This window comes from Trachurus japonicus, chromosome 12, assembly GCF_045865225.1.
Source record: "Trachurus japonicus isolate A0001 chromosome 12, Traja_1.0".
NCBI lineage: Eukaryota > Metazoa > Chordata > Actinopteri > Carangiformes > Carangidae > Trachurus > Trachurus japonicus.
In genome coordinates, this window is record NC_140918.1 from 25,847,316 (window position 1) to 25,868,242 (window position 20,927).

General features: G+C 40.3%; 3 protein-coding genes across 4 annotated transcripts in view; 2 read left to right on the forward strand and 1 right to left on the reverse strand.

Moving 5' to 3' along the window:
* Nucleotides 1-20,927, forward strand: part of ccnb1 (cyclin B1) — a 203,046-nt gene that overhangs the window by 23,620 nt on the left and 158,499 nt on the right. The window lies entirely within an intron of this gene.
* Nucleotides 1,021-1,549, reverse strand: pmchl (pro-melanin-concentrating hormone, like). Its single transcript, XM_085792448.1, has one exon. The coding sequence runs from the start codon at nt 1,502-1,504 to the stop codon at nt 1,112-1,114; it is 393 nt and encodes a 130-aa protein (XP_085648574.1). The 5' UTR covers nt 1,505-1,549; the 3' UTR covers nt 1,021-1,111.
* spag8 (sperm associated antigen 8) lies at nt 11,391-16,750 on the forward strand. 2 transcript variants are annotated; one of them, XM_085792449.1, is made up of 6 exons: nt 11,391-11,546; nt 13,528-13,687; nt 13,899-13,998; nt 15,372-15,486; nt 16,117-16,179; nt 16,570-16,750. In XM_085792449.1, exons 1-6 carry the CDS (start codon nt 11,478-11,480, stop codon nt 16,687-16,689), a joined length of 627 nt encoding a protein of 208 aa, XP_085648575.1. In that variant the 5' UTR covers nt 11,391-11,477; the 3' UTR covers nt 16,690-16,750. The 2 variants fall into 2 exon arrangements, with proteins under 2 accessions (XP_085648575.1, XP_085648576.1); XM_085792450.1 differs by having other exon boundaries at nt 11,394-11,546; nt 13,953-13,998.

Sequence of the window (20,927 nt, forward strand, 5' to 3'; positions counted from 1 at the left end):
TCACTTGATGGTTTCCACCCACGGTCATAGAGGGTGCTCCATCTTCTAGCATCTGGTTATGAGTGTTAAAGAAGAAGTTCAGTATTTTGTGTTTTTACTCGCTTTCCAAGTCAGATGAGACAATCAATGAATCACTCTCATGTCTACACATTTTACAGAACTGAAACTGACAAAGATGGACCACTCCATTACTCCACTCAAAGTAGGCTTGGTCAGATATTTCTCCACTATAAGTGAAAGTTCTCTGCTCAAATGTTTTATTTGAGGTCAAGTATTAAAGTACTTGCAGCTCTACTTTTCTAGAACTTGTGAACTGTTGAACTGCTACATTTCTACTCACAGGCACTTCTATGTGGTTTGCTGTATTCCACAGATCAGCTGTTTGAGTCAGACAGAGCTAAGTGTAGGTGAGTTTGTATGTAGGAATACGGCAGTTCAATGGCTGAGAGAATGTAGCTCCCAGAGAGAGGGTTTTTTGGCGGTAAGATAAAACAGAAAATATTCAAAATAAACTTTACCACTTCAACTGGGGGTTGCTTTATTCTCTGGACTTTTTAAAGTGACTAAAAGCACCTCACTCAGCTTCAGTCCCACTGCTCCTGGCTGCTTTTCTAAACAGGGCGGGTGCTGATGTGGATAAACTGTCACCTAAGACAATACAATGCCAAATAACTCAAACGATAAAGCCATGGTGAAGAATCTCCTGTCTCATTTTCATCTAACAAAGCCATTATTAGGACAGTGCCAAATACACACTGAGCTGTGTAGGAGTTTGGCAGTGATTGTTTTTCCTCCAGTGATGAACACAGTGGTCTATCACATTGTGAGATTAAATTAAAATGAATTCAGAAGACTAAAAGCAATAAGTAAGGAATAGGATAGAACAGAAATACTAGAAATTACCTTCAATAAATTAAATAAACCTTCAACTGTAAACCTGCCAACACCTCAGCTGGACTCCTCTGTCATCAAACATGAACAAATCTAAAAGAAGAACTCAAACTAAGGATATAAGGCAGAACAGTTTTTTATTCTCAGATATGCAATAATTGAATTATAGATACACAGGGTTTTGGATTATGTTACAACTCAGTGTGAGCTGTAAACTGTCCTAGACTTCCCAGCATGGCCGGTACACTCGCCCCACCATGCATCTCATGTTGTCCCTCCTCAGGATGGGGATGGCCTGGTCCTGGCTGTGCTCGGCCCCATTGGAATCAGCTCTCCGCTTGAAGAGGGGAAGTCCATTGTGCAGCACCCGCAGGTCCCTCCACAGGCTCGGGTCGGCGACGACGATCACCCTCGGCCCTCTGGCTTTCCCCAAAGTGCCCATTTCTGCGTCGTTGAGGCTGGTTTCCGTCGCTTCATCACTCAGCAGAGAGGCAAAAGTGTCCTGCTCCAAGGAGGCGTCCTCGGCCTTGGCCATGGGCAACGCTCGTGACAGTCCGTAGCACTTGAACAAGAGCGCTATGGCAAAGATGATGGACATGAGTGACTGTCTCATGGTGAAGGTCTTCTTAGAAGGTGCGAGGTGTCGGCTTAGTGGATGGATTGCTTGGATGAGCTCTTCCTTTGCTGGTCTGATTCTTTGACAGTATCGTCGTCTTTTTATACCATTTCGGACACAGGAATGGCCACGTTAAATCATGTTCCATCATAGCTTCTCCTGTTGTGTTCAGGAAATTAGGTAGTAGCATTAAAAGGCAGTTAAGTAGAACTCTTACGGTGTTCAAGTGTGTTGTTTTGCCAGAAAGTTAATTAAAATCAACCCCAGTGTGGTGGCTGATATTGGACTCATCATGTTGAAACAGTGGGAATTCTTTGAACAGGTGACGCAAAGAACAACATTAATCCAATATTGCTGCCCTTTAAAACAACAATGATGGATTACCCACCCGTGAAGCTCTTTGTGGTGTGAGATACACCTTGATGAAAACTGTCCTCTCGTGGCATTGTTGTTACAATGTTCAATAAGGGATTTAACCTTGGATTAGTGCAAAAGGAAGAAACAACAACGACTGATTCCTGAAGTGTTTATTTGCGGCAGCAACTCTTTGCAGACGTGTCAAAGACGAAGATGATGAAGATGTGGAAGTTAGGAAATGTTTCTTTGAGGAGGATATAGTTGATCTGCTCCTGAGGCCTTAAAGGGGGAAGCTACCTTATCTGCAGTATAATTACAGCCCTGACTAATTAGAGCTGCCAGATGGGTGCTGCAGGAGCTATGCACACCTGCGCCTACATAAGATCCATATTAAATTAGTAAATGTAATTTATGCAGGTGACATTTCAGATGAACATGTTGACAAATCAACAAAGTTTTCATCTGTGTTTTGGATAATTCAATGTCATCTGCTGCTCCAGAATGAACAGGTTTCTGATTAGACTGACCCCACTATCATGTGTCTTATTTCTTGTTCTCTTGTTGGTCTCTTACTTTGTATTTTTATGTATTTTGTTGTTGTTTTTATTGGTTTGGTTGGTTTGTCTGTTTTTCTTGATCGAATGGAATGATGGTCCTCGTAACAACTAGATGGAGACAATTTTCTTTTAAGCTTTTTTTGGCTGGACCAGACAGGAATGGCTAGCCCCATCATTACAATTTGTTGCTGACACAGAGGCACTCTGGTCTCCCAGCTGTTTGGAAACCGTTTGGAAGCAGAGGAGCAAATGAATGTTTTCATTAAAAATCATTATTAGGGGCAGAGGAGTGACCAAACATAAGATATACTGGGTAAAGAGAAAGGAAGGGAGAGCATGAGCAGCTCTTGGAGAACATGAATTCCAACAAGAATAATCCTAGTTCTTCTTCTTACTTTAGTAAAAGTAATACATTAATAAATGGCACTTGTTGAGTTGCTGTAATGGAGGTGAGGCTCAGTGTATCAGAAGTGTTCCTCCTCTTTCCCTGCAGTTACAGAGTATCCAAGAAGACGGACTAGTTCTGTAGGCTTGGCACTCTGCTGACCAGTGGTGGAAACTTCATCACTCAGTCAGTCAGTCAGTCAGTCAGTCAGTCAGTCAGTCAGTCAGTCAGTCAGTCAGTCAGTCAGTCAGTAACGTGTGTGATTATAGGGCTGGCCCCATTGTTGCAGTCCAGCCAAAAAAGAAACAATGCACAATGTCTGAATTCAACACTATGCCAATCAGTGTGTCATTGTCGAGGCTGTCAGAAGCCTGTGAGTTACAGGCAAGCATCATCGGTTATTGTCCTGGTTAGCTGTCATGCTGAAAATCTCCAGGAGGCTCACTCCAAGATTTAAAATGAAAATCCCTAAAAGTTGGAAAGTTAGGCATGCAAAGGAATTGTCCCTCATCTTGATGATCTTTTGTATTACATTACAATGTACTCACAAACATGATTGTACATGTAAGTTACCTCACATTCTTACATAATGTATACTTTAACAATGCCGAGCACAGTACTTTAACAGAGGATTTGAGATTTAACCGATATGATTTGCAGCACATTACAAAACTTTGATGGCTAGACTTATAATTTGGTGTCATTAAATTGTTAAGGTTATTTTAGAACTGGTAATGTGCAGCTGGGCAGTTCAGATGGGGAGTGCTGTGGACCATTTCTTATTGAAAACCATGTCTGTGGTTTCTAAAAAAGTCTGGCATTTGAGAATTATCTACACCCTGTTTTTATTGCTGTCTGAAAGGCCCTGTGTGGTTTGCTGGAGACAGACGGTTTTGTTTAAATCTTATCTTTCATTCCTAGATGTCAGATATATTCATATGTACAACTGATGGGACGGGTGGAGCTCTCCCTATGCAGGAGGTGCAAAAGAGAATTTACCTGACTTTGATAAATACCATATGGATGTGGAAAAGAAAGGTGTCTTAGGATTTTTCTTTTTTGCCAACACTTCAACTCCACTTTGACAGACTACCAGTGAGAGGAAAAATGAAAACTAGCACATAATCCCTCATCTTGAATATATTCAGAGTAGTTTGTCATACAGTTACATGAACTGCAGTCGGTTTGTCCATTTACAGTGGGGACTGGAGTAATAATACTGACTGGCATCCACAGTGAAAACAACATAAAGGGGCCACTATTATACATTTTAGGGATCCTAATGTACAAACAAGCTGGTTGCATGGAGCATGATGTCCATGGCAGGACATTATGGAGGAAGGCGTTTCTCTCCAAAGGAAACATCACCACATGCCTGACAGCTGCCAGAAAGCAGCTTGACTCTCTTCAACACTACTGGGAAAATGTTTTATGGACTGATGAAACTAAGGTTGAATTGTTTGGCAAGAACACGCAGCTCTATGGTGTAGAAAAGACACTGCATACCAACATGAAGACATCATCCCGATGGCAAAGGAAGGCTGAGGGAACATCAAGAGTCTGGGCTGTGGTCTGCCTCCGGACCTGGACAGCTCTCCATCATGGAGGGGAAAATTAAATCTTACAGGATATTGTCAGGGTGTCAGGGTTGGGCGATCCAGCAACATTAAAGTAAATCTACTACAGATTGACTTCAAACAAAAAAAGGGGGGAGAAAAAAGTCTGGCTTTTGGAGTGGCTCATGCCGTCAGAGCACAGACCTTAATCCAGCAGAGAAGCTGTGGAATGACCTACACAGAGACGTTCACACCAGAAATCCTAAGAATTTGTTGGAGCCGAAGCAGCTCTGTAGGGGGAAAAAATCTTCCTGAAAGCTGTGCAGGTCTGATCAGCAGCCAGCAGAAGAGTTTGTTTTATGTTATTGATGCCAACCAATTACTAAATCTGAGGGTTGACTCACGTTCCTCACCAGCATAGTGAATGTAGCCTATAATGACATGAAAGTTTAAAATTGTTTACATGTTTGTGTTTTATTGATGAAGAAAAACAGATAACTTTTTCACAATGCTTTCAATGCTAGACTTGAATGGATAATTTATAGTTTCAGAGCTGGGATGATTATGTATAAAATCAATATAAGAACATCTCCACTGTGTTTTCTTTGTGGTTATTGGACTACACCTGCATGCACTGCAGAAATTACATTTTTAGTCAATATTTTCCAACTAACATTCTACTTTAAATGTGTTATAAAAGAGGTATAATGTATGTTGATTAAATAATTCAATTACTGACTTTCCTGGAGGTCAGAGAAGCTGTAAGAAGTAAACATTTTCCATGGCTCCCCTCAGGTGTGAAGGATGAGCTGCCCGCTGAAGGTGTTTATGTGCCACAGACAGCGCTACACCTCAAAAAGAGAAAGAGGAGAAGGAGAGGGGGATTTCTAAAAGCAAGAGGTGAAGATGTGCTGACCAGCTGACTACAGTACACTGGTGGACGCCAACGTAAACACAAAGCCCCGGTACTGGAGTTTAAAAGAATTGAAAAAAAAAGACCCATCTGTGTGCTGAAGGAAGACAGTGGCTCTCACATAACACCGGTACCTTCGGCACACAGCAGCGCTTCTCTTTATTATGGTACTGAGCAGTGGGCTACGCGACGAAGGCTCAGTGTTATTCCAGCTAGGTAAATACAGAAGACAGATCTAACAGCAGTGAATGTATTAACAGGCACAAATTGAATTATGTTGTTGAAATTCCTACACGGTGCTGCACTGCCAGCCCATCCTGAGGTCTGACCAACTGAGTCCTGTTTTCATTCGATCACAGACAGGTTCAGGATTGCTGCACCGCAACATGCACAGAGGACTTCCCTTACAGGGACAGGAAGTTCTCCTGCAAATTCACTGAATCTTCGGAAATAAGTTGTTAGAAAGTCCTGCCTCTACACCAAGGTAGGAGTGGAATAAAACTTAATGTCTTGCACCCAGCTCCTGAAACTTACGTTTAAATTTTATTTGAGTATTTCCATTTAGGTGGACTTAACACTTTTACTTAAGATTTCAGATGGAATTTGTGTTTTTTTATGATAGAGTTATAACTTCAGGTTAAAATCTTACACTTTTCTTCCTTCACTAGTTTATTTCTATTCATAATAAAAACAAAATATAGGATTATTTGAATAATGGCACATTTTATACAAATATGCCAGATAAAACCTTAGAACTATGGTATGTTTGTCTTCTTCATAGTCATTGTCTGTTTTATCCCTTTTCATTTAGAGATTCAGAACCTTTTATTGGACACCTGCTTGTGCCATACAGTAGTTACTGTAGTCCATTTAATTTCCAAGAACAAAAGTAACATAAAGGCCGCTATTGGTCGCTGCCTTGAATATTTATATTGTACAGTTACACAGTGATTACAGAATATCTTCATCTTGCTTTTATTGGCCGCATTAAATCTTTTACCTTGTAAGGAAGATGCCTATGAACCTTTGGAACTTTTCATTTTCCACTGGTCAACATTAAAATTATAATCAATCAATAATCATCTCTATCTTACACAATGATTGACATTACCACAACTCAATGACAATTAGGGGGGACACACAGGGTGGCCAATCAGATTGCCCCCCTGTGCCAACATGGAAGATCCGCCCCCATGGGCGTAATATAATGGACATTCATTCAAAGAACTCCTGCTTTAAATGTAGCATGTTTGTTTTGATACCTGGGCCTATTTTACCACCATTACATGATTACCTTTGCACATTTTTTTCTTAATTGAGATAGTTTTCAACACTATAGGGAAAAAACATAACAATTTACAGACACTTAAAGAGGCCACATGGGTGGTGGTGATGGTAACTTGCCAGGAGCTGCTTTCACAAGACGTTCCAATACGCAGTCTGAGCAGCTTAGCTGATTGTTGGCATGTGATGAGATGGGTCAACAGAGTCAGAGGTAGCTGATTAGCATGGTAACTTAAAGAGAAGAGAAGTGAATGAGGAGAGGGGTGAAACAGGTAAACATGGTTTGTTCTGTCAACCATTGGCAACAGACAGCTCATGGTGAGATGAGGAGGGCAAATATTCCTTTAACCCTGACATGCTGTCTCCATAAGCTGATGTGACAAAATTATTAGCGAACAGTAGGCTATGCACCATTAATTTCTGCCCAACTGATGAATGTAATTCGGGTCGTTACTGCTGATGTGCTAATGTGGATGCATTATCAAATGTTATGACTATTTACTCTGTCCCAACAAATGCTCTGGCTTCCCCACCAAAATGACTTTATTCCTATTACGTAAGGTTAAAGGGTTGGAACTAGATAATAGAGTGAAGTATCATTAGATTCTACGGCTTTAGTTTTATTTAACACAAACAGTGGTATCACAGTCCAATCACAGTCCTGAAGACCCCAAATCAAAAATGTCTAAAGCTGGGCCTGGATGCACAGTTAAAGCCAGAGTAAACCTAATTACCCACACACTGTTCCTACACTGACATGTGTGGAAAATTTCACTCTGAAATTATATAATGAAAAATCCTGCCCATTGGTATACTGCAGATAATAATGACAGCACACAACTCCAAAAACACCCAAAGGCCCAAGATGAAAGCCAAACACTACTTTGAGTCATATTAAGTGAATACAGTTAATGGCACAGGGTGTTTGTATTGTTGGTCTGGTAGTGGGGTAGGGGGTTGAGGGTCAGGGTTCGACAGTAGGGAAGATGAAAGAGAAGAGATGAAAGCTGATGCTCCCTCTCAGAACGAGTATGAAATTCCCATAAAGAAGTGACATCTTCAAGGTGGGTGTCGATCACAGCTGCAGGGTTTCCAGGAGAAAAACAGCCCAGCACTTTTCTATCACATCACTGTATCTGCAGAGATATTGGTAGTCATGGAGATGGTCAGTCAACATGTAATCACAATGCATTACAAAAATAGTAACATTCACTCTGTGTTGGTTAGGACACAGAGAGTGCAAAGAAATTCTCTTAGCTTCATGTTTTTTTCGATGGAGGAATGGTTTAATGGACCACATGGATGTTGGAGAATCTGATCCCCGTCCAGCTTACATTCGCTTCACTGACCACACGTCAGCCGCAGTGGTAAAGCTGGGTGGGGGAATGTTGCTCCAGGTTTCAGGAATTTGAGCTTTGGAGATGCTGCGCTTTGAAAAGCTCCTTCCACACATCTGCACTGGGAATAAATCTTGAGTTATTTTTGAAGAATGAGCATTTACAGTATTGTATGTATGTTAATGTATAGGCCTCAAAAACCTAATTTCAGCTTCTTGCTCTAAGTGACTGAATCTCTCATGAGCACAACGCTCAGAAAATACTGATTATATCACCTCAGAGATTTCTGTATTTATGTTTTTGTCTGAGCCTCTGTGTCTGGTTTAAAGTGGGTGTGGATCTTTTGGTAAAAGGTGATGTCAGCTATCTCCATGCACCAATCAGAATTTAACAATAAGAATCAAAAACAGGCTGTGTGAAGTCACTCCACATTTACTACCTAAGGCGCTGAGTGAATGAAGGAGAGCTTTCTGACTCAGATGACTCTTATTTTTATTGGACGATCCACTGTCAAGATTGTGTGAAAGAGAAATGCCTACTATTTTACTGCTTTTTTCAAATGAGAGACTGTTGCATTCACGTATGTGTACCATCTGAAAATCACCTGTGCCTATAACCTGACATATTATGGTATGTCATCACATCACATGTGGCCAGATGTGAAATTTCACATTTAAAAAATGGTTCAAGTGGTTAAAGTCACATGTGATGGATTCCCATGTTGCAATTTCACACAACACCCAGAATGAGCAAAACTAATGAGTTTGTTTTCTCTTAGCATTTAGTTAACAATGTCAAGTAAAGCCTACTAAAGAATGAAGAAACACAACTCTACACTCTGCTTCTAGTTTATATTTATGGATGTGTGTGGGGACGGTGGGCTGTGTGAAAAATAATTTTCTTTCTGTCTTTTGTTGATGTTGCTCTGGTATTTTGTGTCTTTGTGAAAACTGGAAATATACAACTGCAAAACAGCTTTTGGCTCTTGGTGACTGTCTTAACCAGCCGCTGACATAACGTCAACATCACATTGCTGGTTTATTGCAGCACATACTACAGCACAAGTGGCATTTACAGCCAAGATAATCACAGATCACTGTTAAATAAAGGGTGGACACCCATTAGTTTGCATGGCAAGACAGGGCACAGTTTGACAGTCTAGCGTCTATAAAACATTGATTAGATTTCTGACTGTGCTTCATGCTGAGGTGTTAGACTGTTCCAGACGCCCTGACAGTGAAAACTCCTCTGCTGTTTCTCAGCAACAGACTCACTGGTTTGTTTCTGTGCCTCACTGATATGAATAAATGGTGTGCGATTCTCAATGAGCAAGTCATTCAACAAGGTAACTGAGCAAATAACTTACTACTTACCTACTTACTTTTTTTCTCCCAGTGATGATGATGATGTTATTTTTTTGGTTTGGCAGCAAATTATGCTCTCCGTCAGGGTAATATAAGAGAGCTGCAGCACATACACAATGAACATTTGAGGTGATTGTAGGTGAAGGGAAAACAAAGAGTAAAGCTCAAATCCTGCTAGAACTGTACTGGATTTTTTTTTTTAATGCTAGAAAACTACAGTTCATTTTCTTTCACATTAAAGCCTAACTGCTTTTCATGTTATAATAAAGCAGTGGTCTCGTGATTTTAAAAGCTATTCTTTACAACGTGATTCACGTTCAGTGTAAATGTGAATTTCTGTTTAATATGACTTCATTAGGTGCCAATATAATTTTCAAATGAAGAAAAGATGCAAAAACACTCTCAGAGGAAACCTCTCATAGAAATTCAAATTTACTTTTAAATATGATACTGGCAAAACCACTTACAGGAATAATTCAACTCAGGGTCAATCATATGGTTGTCATCAGAGACCAGCTGTTGTGTGGGACTATAGGCTAGATGGAGGGTGGGAGAGGGTCCTGTGTCTGTTGGTTTACATTTTAGACCTTTAAAATTTTTTGGGAAAAACATTGTTAAAGAAAAAGAAATCTGTTGGGTTTTTTGTTGTTGTTGTTGTTGTTGTTGTTGTTGTTGTTGTTGTTGTTGTTGTTGTTGTTTTTTAACATTTTTCCCTTGTCATCGAAATGTAACTTCATGTAGGCCGGGCCCATTTCAAGCCTAAATGTAACTTCATGTAGGCCCATTTCAAGCCTCTTTAACTGTATGGAAAACCATGATGTTTCTCTATTTTTGTCATTTATGTTAGTTGCCTTACTTTAGCTTTTCTCACTTTGAGTAAAACAATGCTCTTTGTAGGAGAGGAAACTATGAGTTCAATAGAGGCAAAAAGTAGTGTGACTTGTGAGATTTCTCCACCTCAACCCTGGTGCATCAGGATGGATGTAACAATGGGTGATGATTGGATGGATCAGACAGTGCTGGATGTAAAGACATTTTTACCAGGTGATGAAATGACTGAGTATCATCTTTGTTCACTTTAATTGCTTCTCAAGGGACAATGCCTTCACCCACAGCTGTCTCCTGGAGACCAGAAGATGTGCTGCTCTGCTCACCCAAAAGAACACGTGGAAAATTATTCATCCCTTCACCTTCAGTTCTGAAGAACTCTTTCAACTCTTATATAATTGCGACAGTATTTCCTATACAGCCAGGTAGGCTACCTACTAGGCTACCTCAAATGTACATAATCATATGGAAATCCAGTAATAATGTGCTCTGTATTAGTTTGGAATGATTAAAATCAAACCACCAAGGATAAAGTCTTTCCTGCAGGCCTGTTCAGGCCTGTTACATCAAAATGTAAAAATTAGCCTATGGACAGAAAAATAAGAACACATAGGCTACAACACAAAATGAGGGAACTAGAAAAATACCAGTGTGATAATGCAGTGGGAAACTATTTCATAAGAATACCGTATCAAAAATATTTATTTTAGAGAGGAGAATTTATTTGTAGTTTGCTTCCAGCCTCATTAAGTTCGACACATTAGCCTATGTTTAATGTTGAGATGTAAATTTCCTACAATTAAAGAACCCATTCTCTTCTACTGAGAGAGGAAACTAATGATCCATCCTTTTGTCTTTTCTTTGTACCAATTTTATTTTTCTGAGGAGCCTGATACATTTTCAAGTTGGTGTTTTTTTTTAACAAACTTTATTATCAAATTTGAAACATACAAACATGACATTATACAAACATGAAACAACACTAAAGTACAGAGTGCACAATACATATAGCAGAGCTTGACAAAAACATTTCTAAAGTTAGTTTCTTTCTGCTCGTGTTTCTTCTGCTGTCATGGTGATACTTCCGTCAACAGAGTCCTGTTGCTGAAGTCATGTCTTTGTCATATCATCAAGTGAACAGAGGATTTAACTTTTATCATTGATTTTTCACCTTCCTTTGGGCATTAATCGCGTAGGCTCGATCCCCCGTTTTCAATCAGCGACAGCAGCAACAACAACAACAACAACAACAAAGTTACCGTTGTCATGGCGACACGTCCGTCAACACAGTGCTGTTGCTAAGTGAAATGTCTACAGAGGACGGAGGGTTTGGAGTTACGGTCACGTTTTGTCACTGTAGTGCTGTGTAACAGTTATATTAGTCCAACAATGGCCGAACTGAGGGACAGCCGCCAAAATAAAATGGGAAAGTGTCTGTTGCATAACTGGGCTGAAGAGGTGAGTGTGGCTCATGGAGCTGTGTGGCTGTTGGAGATAGACTTTAACTGTAACGCTAGCCAGCACAACTAAGTTAGCACTGTGCCTATGGCACTGTGCTAGCTAGTATCTAACACTGGGGACATGTTTTCAAGTTAAACATAAATACTAACGTTACTTTGTGACTGTAGAAAGTTGAAAGGACACTTCCTACCTTCATGTTTTATGCTAACCAGCTGAGCATTAGGTGTTAAAGGGATAGTTCAACATTTTGGTAAATTTGCCTATTGCCATAATCCCTGTAGTCATAAGGGTAGGTTTATTACCTTTAATTATGGGTGCATGTTGTTTCGAGATCCGTGGGGCGGACACACGAGCTGCTCAGCGAACACAATGGAGGTACAGGTCCCCTGTCCCTCAAAACTCATCAAATACACAATCCAACAACTCCAAAACGCTACCCGTGGAGAAGCTGTGACCTGCACATTCACCACGCTATGAGATAATGTAACTTTACAAGACGGAGTTGTTTTCGAGGCAAATACATAGCCAGAACTACATTCCAGACATGGCTGCTGGGTGGAGTGATTTCAAAAGCGCAAATAGTAGTATTATTTGATTCGTGTGTCATAATGTTACATAATTATACATGATTATTTCTTAGCGTGGTGAATGTGCAGGTCACAACTTGTCCATGAGAGCGTTTTGGAGTTGTTGAATTGTGTATTTGATGAGTTTGCTGAGGAACAGGGGACCTGTACCGTGGCAAAAGGCGAATTTGCCAAGATTTAGCGTTTGACTTTAACGCTGTTAGCACACTGTAAAGTCGTAGTGTGAAAACTTATTTTACAGCAGACATGTTGACATGTCACTGCAGAACGAGCACTGGTGGTGTGCCATAACTTGACAATATTAGGATGAGGGTGAGCTGGTTCCAGCTGGTTCCAGCTCACCTGCTGCTGTTCATGGTGGCTCACCAGCATGGCTTCTGAAGTGATGCTCCATGGACCTGAACCACCGTTTCACCTGTGCTTTTCCTGCAGTGACAAGTCATAATGTAGATGTTGTCAGGGTACAAGATATGCAGGTGTGCACATGTGTATGTGTCACATATCAGTGTGCCAGCATGCAGTCCAATGATACGTCCAATTCATTCATGACTGATGTAATTAGTTGCACCTGTGTTTGAGAAGGTGCGTGAGAGGTCTGATGCTACAACCAATGGCACGCCACCTTGTTTGTGTGTTTTATTCTGTTTTGATTTATTTCAACCATGCTCACATGCTATATTTTGATAGCTGATCCAACTGTATTTATGTAGGGTCACATGGAGTGCATCACCAATTAACACGTTTCAGTGTCTCTACCACTCTTTTTGTGTGTGCACAAATATGGGTCATTTGTGTAGTTTGTAGTTTGAGTTTCATGGTACAGGATCAATGTGTGATTGTACAGGATATTTTCATTTGTCTCTCTTTTTTTGCATATGTCATTTACTCGGATGTAAAATATTGTACCTACCTATCATTAGATACAGAAAAGCACACAGAAAAATCCAAAACACAGATGCCCTCAATATTCAGAAGATGCAAAAAATAAATCATTGAAGTTCCCAGCTATACCAGCTACACTTCGAGTTTTTTTTAACAACAAAGACAAAGAGAAAAGCAGGAATTCTTTGCACTCGAGAAGCCGAGGCGTTTTCTTTATTTTCCTTACAATAAACAAACTGACAAACAATCTTTTCAGATCTAATTTTAAAAGATAAAACACAAACCCAGAGAATGTGGGTATGTGTACAAAACGAAAATAGAAAGAATTATAAATACCATGAAACACACAAATATGTTATTGATTAAATCAGAGCAAGACAGTGTCTTTTATTGAAGGCTACAACAACTGAGTGCTGTAGGTTTAACAACGGCCGTATTTATCTGCATTGCTTTTAGACTGTAACATGTTTGTTTCTTTTCATGTAAACCCTTTGCATCCATTCACCCAGCTGGCTGTTGCAGCTCTTGACAATGAGAGGACAAAGACACAAATCCAGAGACAAGGGCACAGAGGGATTCTCACAATTGATCAGGAGTCTAAAATGGAGACTGTCACCTCACAGAAAGCAGCTTATGTCCCTCCAAAGAGTCCAGGGGTGAGGCTTAAAGGTATGTGTCTTTGTCCATCAGCAGCCACACAGAGAGACTATTTCATCTTGTGCCATTGTTGCCTCCGTATGGATCAGAAACATGTTCCATGAGAGCTGAAAAGACTTTATTCAAGTCTGTAAAGCATTCACGTAGATGCTGAAGCTGCTCTGACCTTTTTTATATTTAGTTTCTCTGTTTTATATTTTACTGTTCAATAAATCTTTTGCAGATGATTTGCTATACATGCTCAGATCATCTCTTCTTTTATATTTCCATGGTTCAGGCATCAGGAGCGAGCTTTTGGAAAAACATATTGCCCAGATGATAAGGTAAATCAACTATGAAACAAGTCTTTTTGATGCTAAATAAATTACTGTTGAAAGTGGTTTGTTTATGGAAACGGAGAACGCTTGCCTGACCATGTCTTGAGGGGAACATAGTGGAGCAAAGTGATGTAATATTTATACGTCTGGGTTTGTTTTACCGTTCAATCACAGCTGTAATACCTTTTAAATCAGATTTTATGATGTTATTTTACGTGGAGGCCAGTCATCCTAATGGGGTTTATAGAGTCTATCCCCACAGATGTGGTTATTAACATCCCACACAAGTTAACTGCTCATAAAGAATACAAACCATGTCTTCGATGAAATCTGTTCCTCCAGTAGTAGACGGTGTCTCATCACTCAGCCCCAAAGCCATACACTAAATTTCCTGGACTTTATAGGTGCACACCAACGCTGCTTGATTCAGACTGGGTCCCTTTCCAGCGAAAGAGCTCAGAGGGTTTTTCTAGGCTGATCAGTTGTTATGTTAAACACAACGCACATTTTGATTAAATGAATCAACAGAGTCAGCCAGATGAGGGGTTTGTGGAGGGCAAGGGGTTTTTTGTTTTTCATGGCTGAGGTATCACATCAGTCTCTATTCCAGTGCATGACAAGAAGCCAGTGATATTAAATAATATGTGAGGAAAACATTTATTGTACATAACCGGTCTTTAAGGTCACACACACACACCACTGCTTCTCCCATATAGTTGTTTCCACTAATTATACTTATTGTCAGGACTGTGTGGATCCAGATTGTGTATCATGAGTGGTGTCTGACTCACTCTCTTGATAGTGTTGCTTCACCTTGGGCTCAGACAAGTTACATGTACCATTTCTGTGGATACCAGGTCACTTGTTTCCTCTCATGTTATGCTGCATTCAGGAGCTGTTTGTAGAATGGGAATAGAAAGCGTCGTAGTAATCATCTTACCATCATGTGGGCTAACACTTGTAACACAAAGTAAATGTATTAGACCAGTGGTTCTCAACCTTTTCTGGCTCGTGACCCCATTTTGACATCACAAATTTCTGGATGCATCAGCTCAGATATTATTATACAGTATGCTACATTTTATTTGAACTCGATTTCAATTTGAGAAAGTGAAAGTATAGAATACAGTTTTGATGTGTATGGTGTTTTAAAATAATAATTTTAAAACGAATAATAATTAGTTTAAAAATTATTTTTATCAGGAATTCTTTTAATCAATTACTGGACATTTCAGGCGACCCCATTTGAATTCCAGGCGACCCCACATGGGGTCCCGACCCCAAGGTTGACAAACACACTGATTGGTGCTCACGTCCTCAGATATACTGATACTGTACTAATAACAGTAATAGATATTGATCTTTGCCTGTTTTTACAGTGACAAGTTTCAGTCTCAGAAGAATCCACCAACGCCCAAAACTGACTTCTGCTCCACTACACAGAAGGATTTCTGTGTTGAGGGATTTGTGTCTCTAAAACCTGAACCAACCCAGGTATGTGGATGTGCTGTACACAAGATACTCTGTGTGTAACTGAATGTTTAAATCTCCTCCACTGAATTAAAAAATGCTGGTTAGTGCGGTAGGCTAAGTGTCTAAGACTCTACTTCACTGCTGTTCTGTTTCAAATTAGTGGTTTATTTTAAACGTTGATTGGATAAGACACTGTAAGACTGAAATAGAAAGCAGTGGAGTAGCCAGCAACATTCATGATTCAACTCAGTAACAATACCAGAGGCCTGTGTCACCAAGCAGCTTCCGATTGGCTCGATTTGAGCTACAAGGCCTCATTAAGCCTGACATTGGTCAAACTGGTAATCAGCCGGTTCAGTCAACTGTGGGTGGTTTTTAAGTTAAAAGGCCCAACATTTAGCGTTGCCAGCTTTTTAAATGTGGTGATTAGCTTTTCCTCCCGTGTCTTACATCAATGTAAATGAAAGCTTTGTGATTTGGACTAAAGACGACATGACGATTTCATTTTCAACAGGTGGAACTTCACACATGTCATCTATTTGAGATTTGTAGACAAACATAAGATATTCTGTGTTTGCAATGGTCTTTGAATGCTTTAAAAACAGAAGTAGAAAGAGGAAAATCAGACCCACAGTGTTTCTCTGTTTTCAGGCTCATGATTATAAAACTGACCAGGCAGTTTCATTTTGGAGTGAGAACTACCAGCGGGTGCAGGTGGGTCATAATGTTTCATCTCAGTGTTTGTTGTTGTCACTATATTTTAGTTGGAGTTTTTACTAAAAAACCACGTTACATATCTCTAGTCCCTTTTAGGAGATTTAATTATGGTATGAAGTAAATCTATCTCTGATGTTGAACGAAACTGTTTGTGCTCTGTCTCTTTGTGTTTTTGTCATTTGTTGGGTCATATTTTGCACTCACAGCTCTCTCCCTTAATTTCCTCTCTGCTCTGTACAGAATGTCCTCAGCTGAACTCACAGCACTCAGAGAAAGATTCACAAAAGATTCACTGATTAATCATGATTTAACATCCCTTATCTTATCTTATTTTATCTTATCTCACCTTATCTTATCTTATTATGTTTGTGTTGTTTTGTGGTGCAGGGTGTGACGCCCGTACAGACCCTGACAACACCTTTCAGGAAGTCGGCTCTCTTCAGCACACCTATCAGCGAGCGCCTGGATGAGATCGAGCCGTCAGCTGACAGCTCAGACAGTATGTGACATTGCATCACTTCATGGGCAGATGAAAACTAAGTGGTCCACTAAAGGTTTACCTCTCTGATGATCAGCTTCCATTGTCACGTGTTGTTCAGCCTGAGACACATTATCCACAGCACATTTCTGTATAAACATTTATTAGAAATGGGACAACTGTTGAGTGACTGTGAGAAAAAATATGCATCAGTAGCAGAGTTGTGAAAGCACAGACAGCACTACACTGACATCTGGACTGGGAATCTGCAAGCTTTCTTTACATCAATGAGGCGCACTCACAGGTTTCTGATGTACACATCTACTGAGAAACAACCCCCCCCCACACACACACACACACACACACACACACACACTTACCAGGAATGATCATTTATTGTCTGTGGAAGCTCTGTGTGTAATTCTGTTCAACACTCACCCAAAGCATTGCTTTGGTGCAGCGTGCACATTGCATTAGTGAACCATGACTAAAAGGTTGCAGAGATGGAGCTGCTTCTCATTCTCTCTTCTAGTTTCTTAGTTTTTGTTCTTCCAGAAAACCCAAGTGTTGAATGTTAACTTGAATATCCTGTGGTCCTCCTCTCATCTTCATCCTTTTTCTTCTCTGGACATGTAACACTGTATGTTGTTTGTCTGGTCGGCCACAGTAACAGTTTGATGCTGTCACTTTTGATAATAATATCCGCATTTTCTCCAGTGCATACAGTACACATGTAAATATTATCAACCATAAGTACAGTAACTTTGACAAAGTAAAAGCAGATTGAATTAGTGGATGAGAATGAGTGGAATTTAATTGCATAGAAAGATCCTGAATTAGAAATGTAGTGGGGGGTTTTTTTGCCTTTCCTTGTTCCCTTGTTTTTGTTTCCTTGATCCTAGTTACACTTTACTTCACAGTCTATGATTGATTTGATTGATTGATTTATTCGTCCATTCCACAAAACATTAACATACACAAACAAGTCAAAATTTCATGATCAATATGGGCGAAAGGGCGAAGGCAGAAGCAAAGCTTATTAATGCCTACCCTGTTTACAGGAAGAAAAATTACAATAACAAAACAAAACAAAATTTGTAGGAAAATTACACTCGAAGAGAGTAAGTAAAGTGAATAGTATCATGATAGGATGCAGCATTAGTGCATCAACAGCAGCAGATCCAGAGAACAGCTCCAGCTCAGCACCTTAACAATGTTCATTATGGCAATCATTAGACAACAAGATTTTCTTTGTTTATTATTCAGTGGTCTTTGATTTGTGTGTGTTGTGCTTTTTGACAATGGGATAAAATCATGAGATATAGTGTCCACTTCAATTCACATTTTGTTTTTTGATTTACATTGTTTTTAAGTTGCTAAAATGAGTCTTCCTGTTGACCAGCAGTACATCATTCTGTGCTGATGCTGATACTGCTGCTGCTTTTTTTCCAAACTGGGAGGTTGCCAAAGTGAGTCTACCGCAGGTGATACACTGACTGTGGATCAGCGTCTCACACAGCTCCACATTAGAGAACCTGAACAATCACTTGAAGTTGTGAAAGAGAGATCTGACTTGAAACGAGTACTCCAACTCACACCCCGACAGATTGATTTTTCTCTCAGAGCGACAGCTGTTTGTACTGACTCTCATGCTGTCTGTGCTTTACCAAGGTGTTTGCTTTTGTTTTCAGGCCCCATTCATCTTTTTTTCCACTGTTGCGTTTCACAGCCTCTAATTATTACAATCAAACTGTGCAACAGAAAAGCCACATTTTTCCTCCTACGCAGAGTAAATATCTCACCATTATCCTCGAAGAAAATAACACGAAAACCAATGAAATGAAAATTGCACCTTTACCGACGTGTGTTCACAGTATGCAGATGTAAAACACAATGCGTTGTTGAGAATCACACAGTGTACACTACAGATTCACATATGTACTCTGTCAATCAGAGGACAATTCCAGGCGCTGCTGATCCTTTCTGAGCTTTCAGCAGGGATTAGTAGGCGGTAGCTATGGCGACAAGTAATTTTAGCTTATATTTATGCAGCTTTTCTCTCCAAACATTTCATTATCTCATGGGATGATACAGGGAAACCAATTTGCCTCTGAAACACGGGGGCTTTGAGCAAATTTGTACTTAACATTTCAAATGAAATGAGATACAGCAATTTTCATTTTGTTGCTTTAATTTTACTAGTGCCTCTCTGTTGTGGGTCTGTGTGTCCTGTTGGTGTGTTTCTGGGGTAAAATGAGCTCTAAAACAAGCAGCTGAAGGCACACAGTTCTCTGAAAAATAATTAACCTCTGAATTTTGTAAATCCAGGTTTACCAACACCCAGTACTGTTTATCCCAAATCCTCAAGACTCTCGTTAACATTTAGATAAATGTTACTTTCATTCATACTTTGCATGTTGTGAGAAATAAGCAAATAAAAGCTGTATAACAAATTGTATGTCTCTATCTTAGTTTGCAGTGGGAAATAGAGTTGCAACTTGTCAAACTAGTTAAAATAGTTTTCTATTGTGCTGCAGATGTTTGGAGAATCTTCAGGAAATATCTTCAGAGTAGCAGATTGTGACCTTATGGGTTTGCCAGATATTTATCTTTCAGAAAAACAGATGCTCAGCCCTACAGTATGTCTGGACTGCAGTGGTGAGACACAAAGTATTTTATTGTTATATAGATTAGAGTTAAGTGGGGTTGGAGGAGGCAATTTACCATTTTGAGTACAAAAATACAGGAACCAAGAATGATGAAATAAACGAAATGATAATGTGGCCCAGATGTGTAAAAGAAGTCCCCCCGGTGAAGGCGTCCTAATGGTCTCAAGGTCTGCTGATCATCACACAGTTTGCTGCTGGTCGTCCTCTCTCTCTCTCCCCTCATTCACTGTCACACCTCCGCTGTCTGCAGTCCAACACACATCAAAGTACAGTTTGTAATCTGCTGCTGGAGTCATGCAGTCATCAAACAGTGAGATATTCATTTGATTTTAAGTGATTTAGAAAATGACTGGACTGGACTGACTTCAGTTTGATGCCTGCAGACTTTGTACTTCAAGGTCAGGGCTGAAAGACAGAGGATAACAGACAGACAGAGAGAGAGACAGACAGACAGACAGACTGGTCAGTAGAGAGGAGGTGGGTCAGTGGAGACCTTCACTCTGCTGCTGCGCCTCCAACCGGTGCTGGCCGTGTGTCAGTGCTGGGGGACGTGGGTGGTAATTACAGCTGTGCAGGAGGGGAAGATGTCCTCCCGCAGAGATGAAAACACACAGTCTCACACACACAGTTGCACACAGTGGTCATGCCCCCGGTCCACACACTGATAATGAGCATCTAATGAGTGGTGATGTCATTACAACAAACACACAGCTGCCAGCTACCGACTGGCTTCTCCCCACCTCTTCCCTTTTCAGCGCAGCTAATTAGGCTGTAGATACTTGATGCTCGGCTTTTATAAGACACACTTCCTATGCACTAAATGATAATAATGATAAAAGAGCCCTGGCAGGATCATAAAGTGTGATCGTAAAGGTGACACGACTGCTGATATACGTTGGATAAAGCTGAACTAATTGTCACGACTTGGAACTCGTGTTTGATCGAAGATAAAAATAGGAAATAAAGTCTTCAAGGTGCAGCTTCATTTCAACGGACGTTCCCAAAAGGTTACAGACGGCTCCTCTGCTGGACCGGCCGCCACACTACTGTAGTGGTGGTGGTGGTGTGTGTGTGTGTGTGTGGGGGGGGGGGGGTTCAGCACAAGGTCATTTATAAATTCTTTCTGGGTTAAATTTGGATGAAAACATTTGGCTGAGTATTGTCAGGAGGATATGGCCCAGATACACAGAGTTAACACGAGCAGCGTGATGGGACTTTAAAGAGACCCCGAGAAGTTTGCTTTTGGTTATAAAAGAGTCTCATATTAACGGGATAGTTCAACATTTTGGCAAATTGGCCCATTGCCATAATCCCTATAGTTTTAGGAGTAGGTTCGTTACCTTTATTTGTTAGTGCAAGCTATTTTTAGAATAGGCGGGTCATGGGAATAACGCTGCCGGATCGCTAGTTGACGTTGTTTATGGTCGGAACTACGACGGCATCTGATCGTCTTCGATCCTCCGACTTTCATTCTTGATTAATGAAAACATTCGGTAACTTTACTTGAAGGTCTCATCATAAGAGTGACATGACACTGTCATAAGAGTGAGATGTCACAGTCATGAGCCATGTCATAAACATTATGTCACTGTTATGGT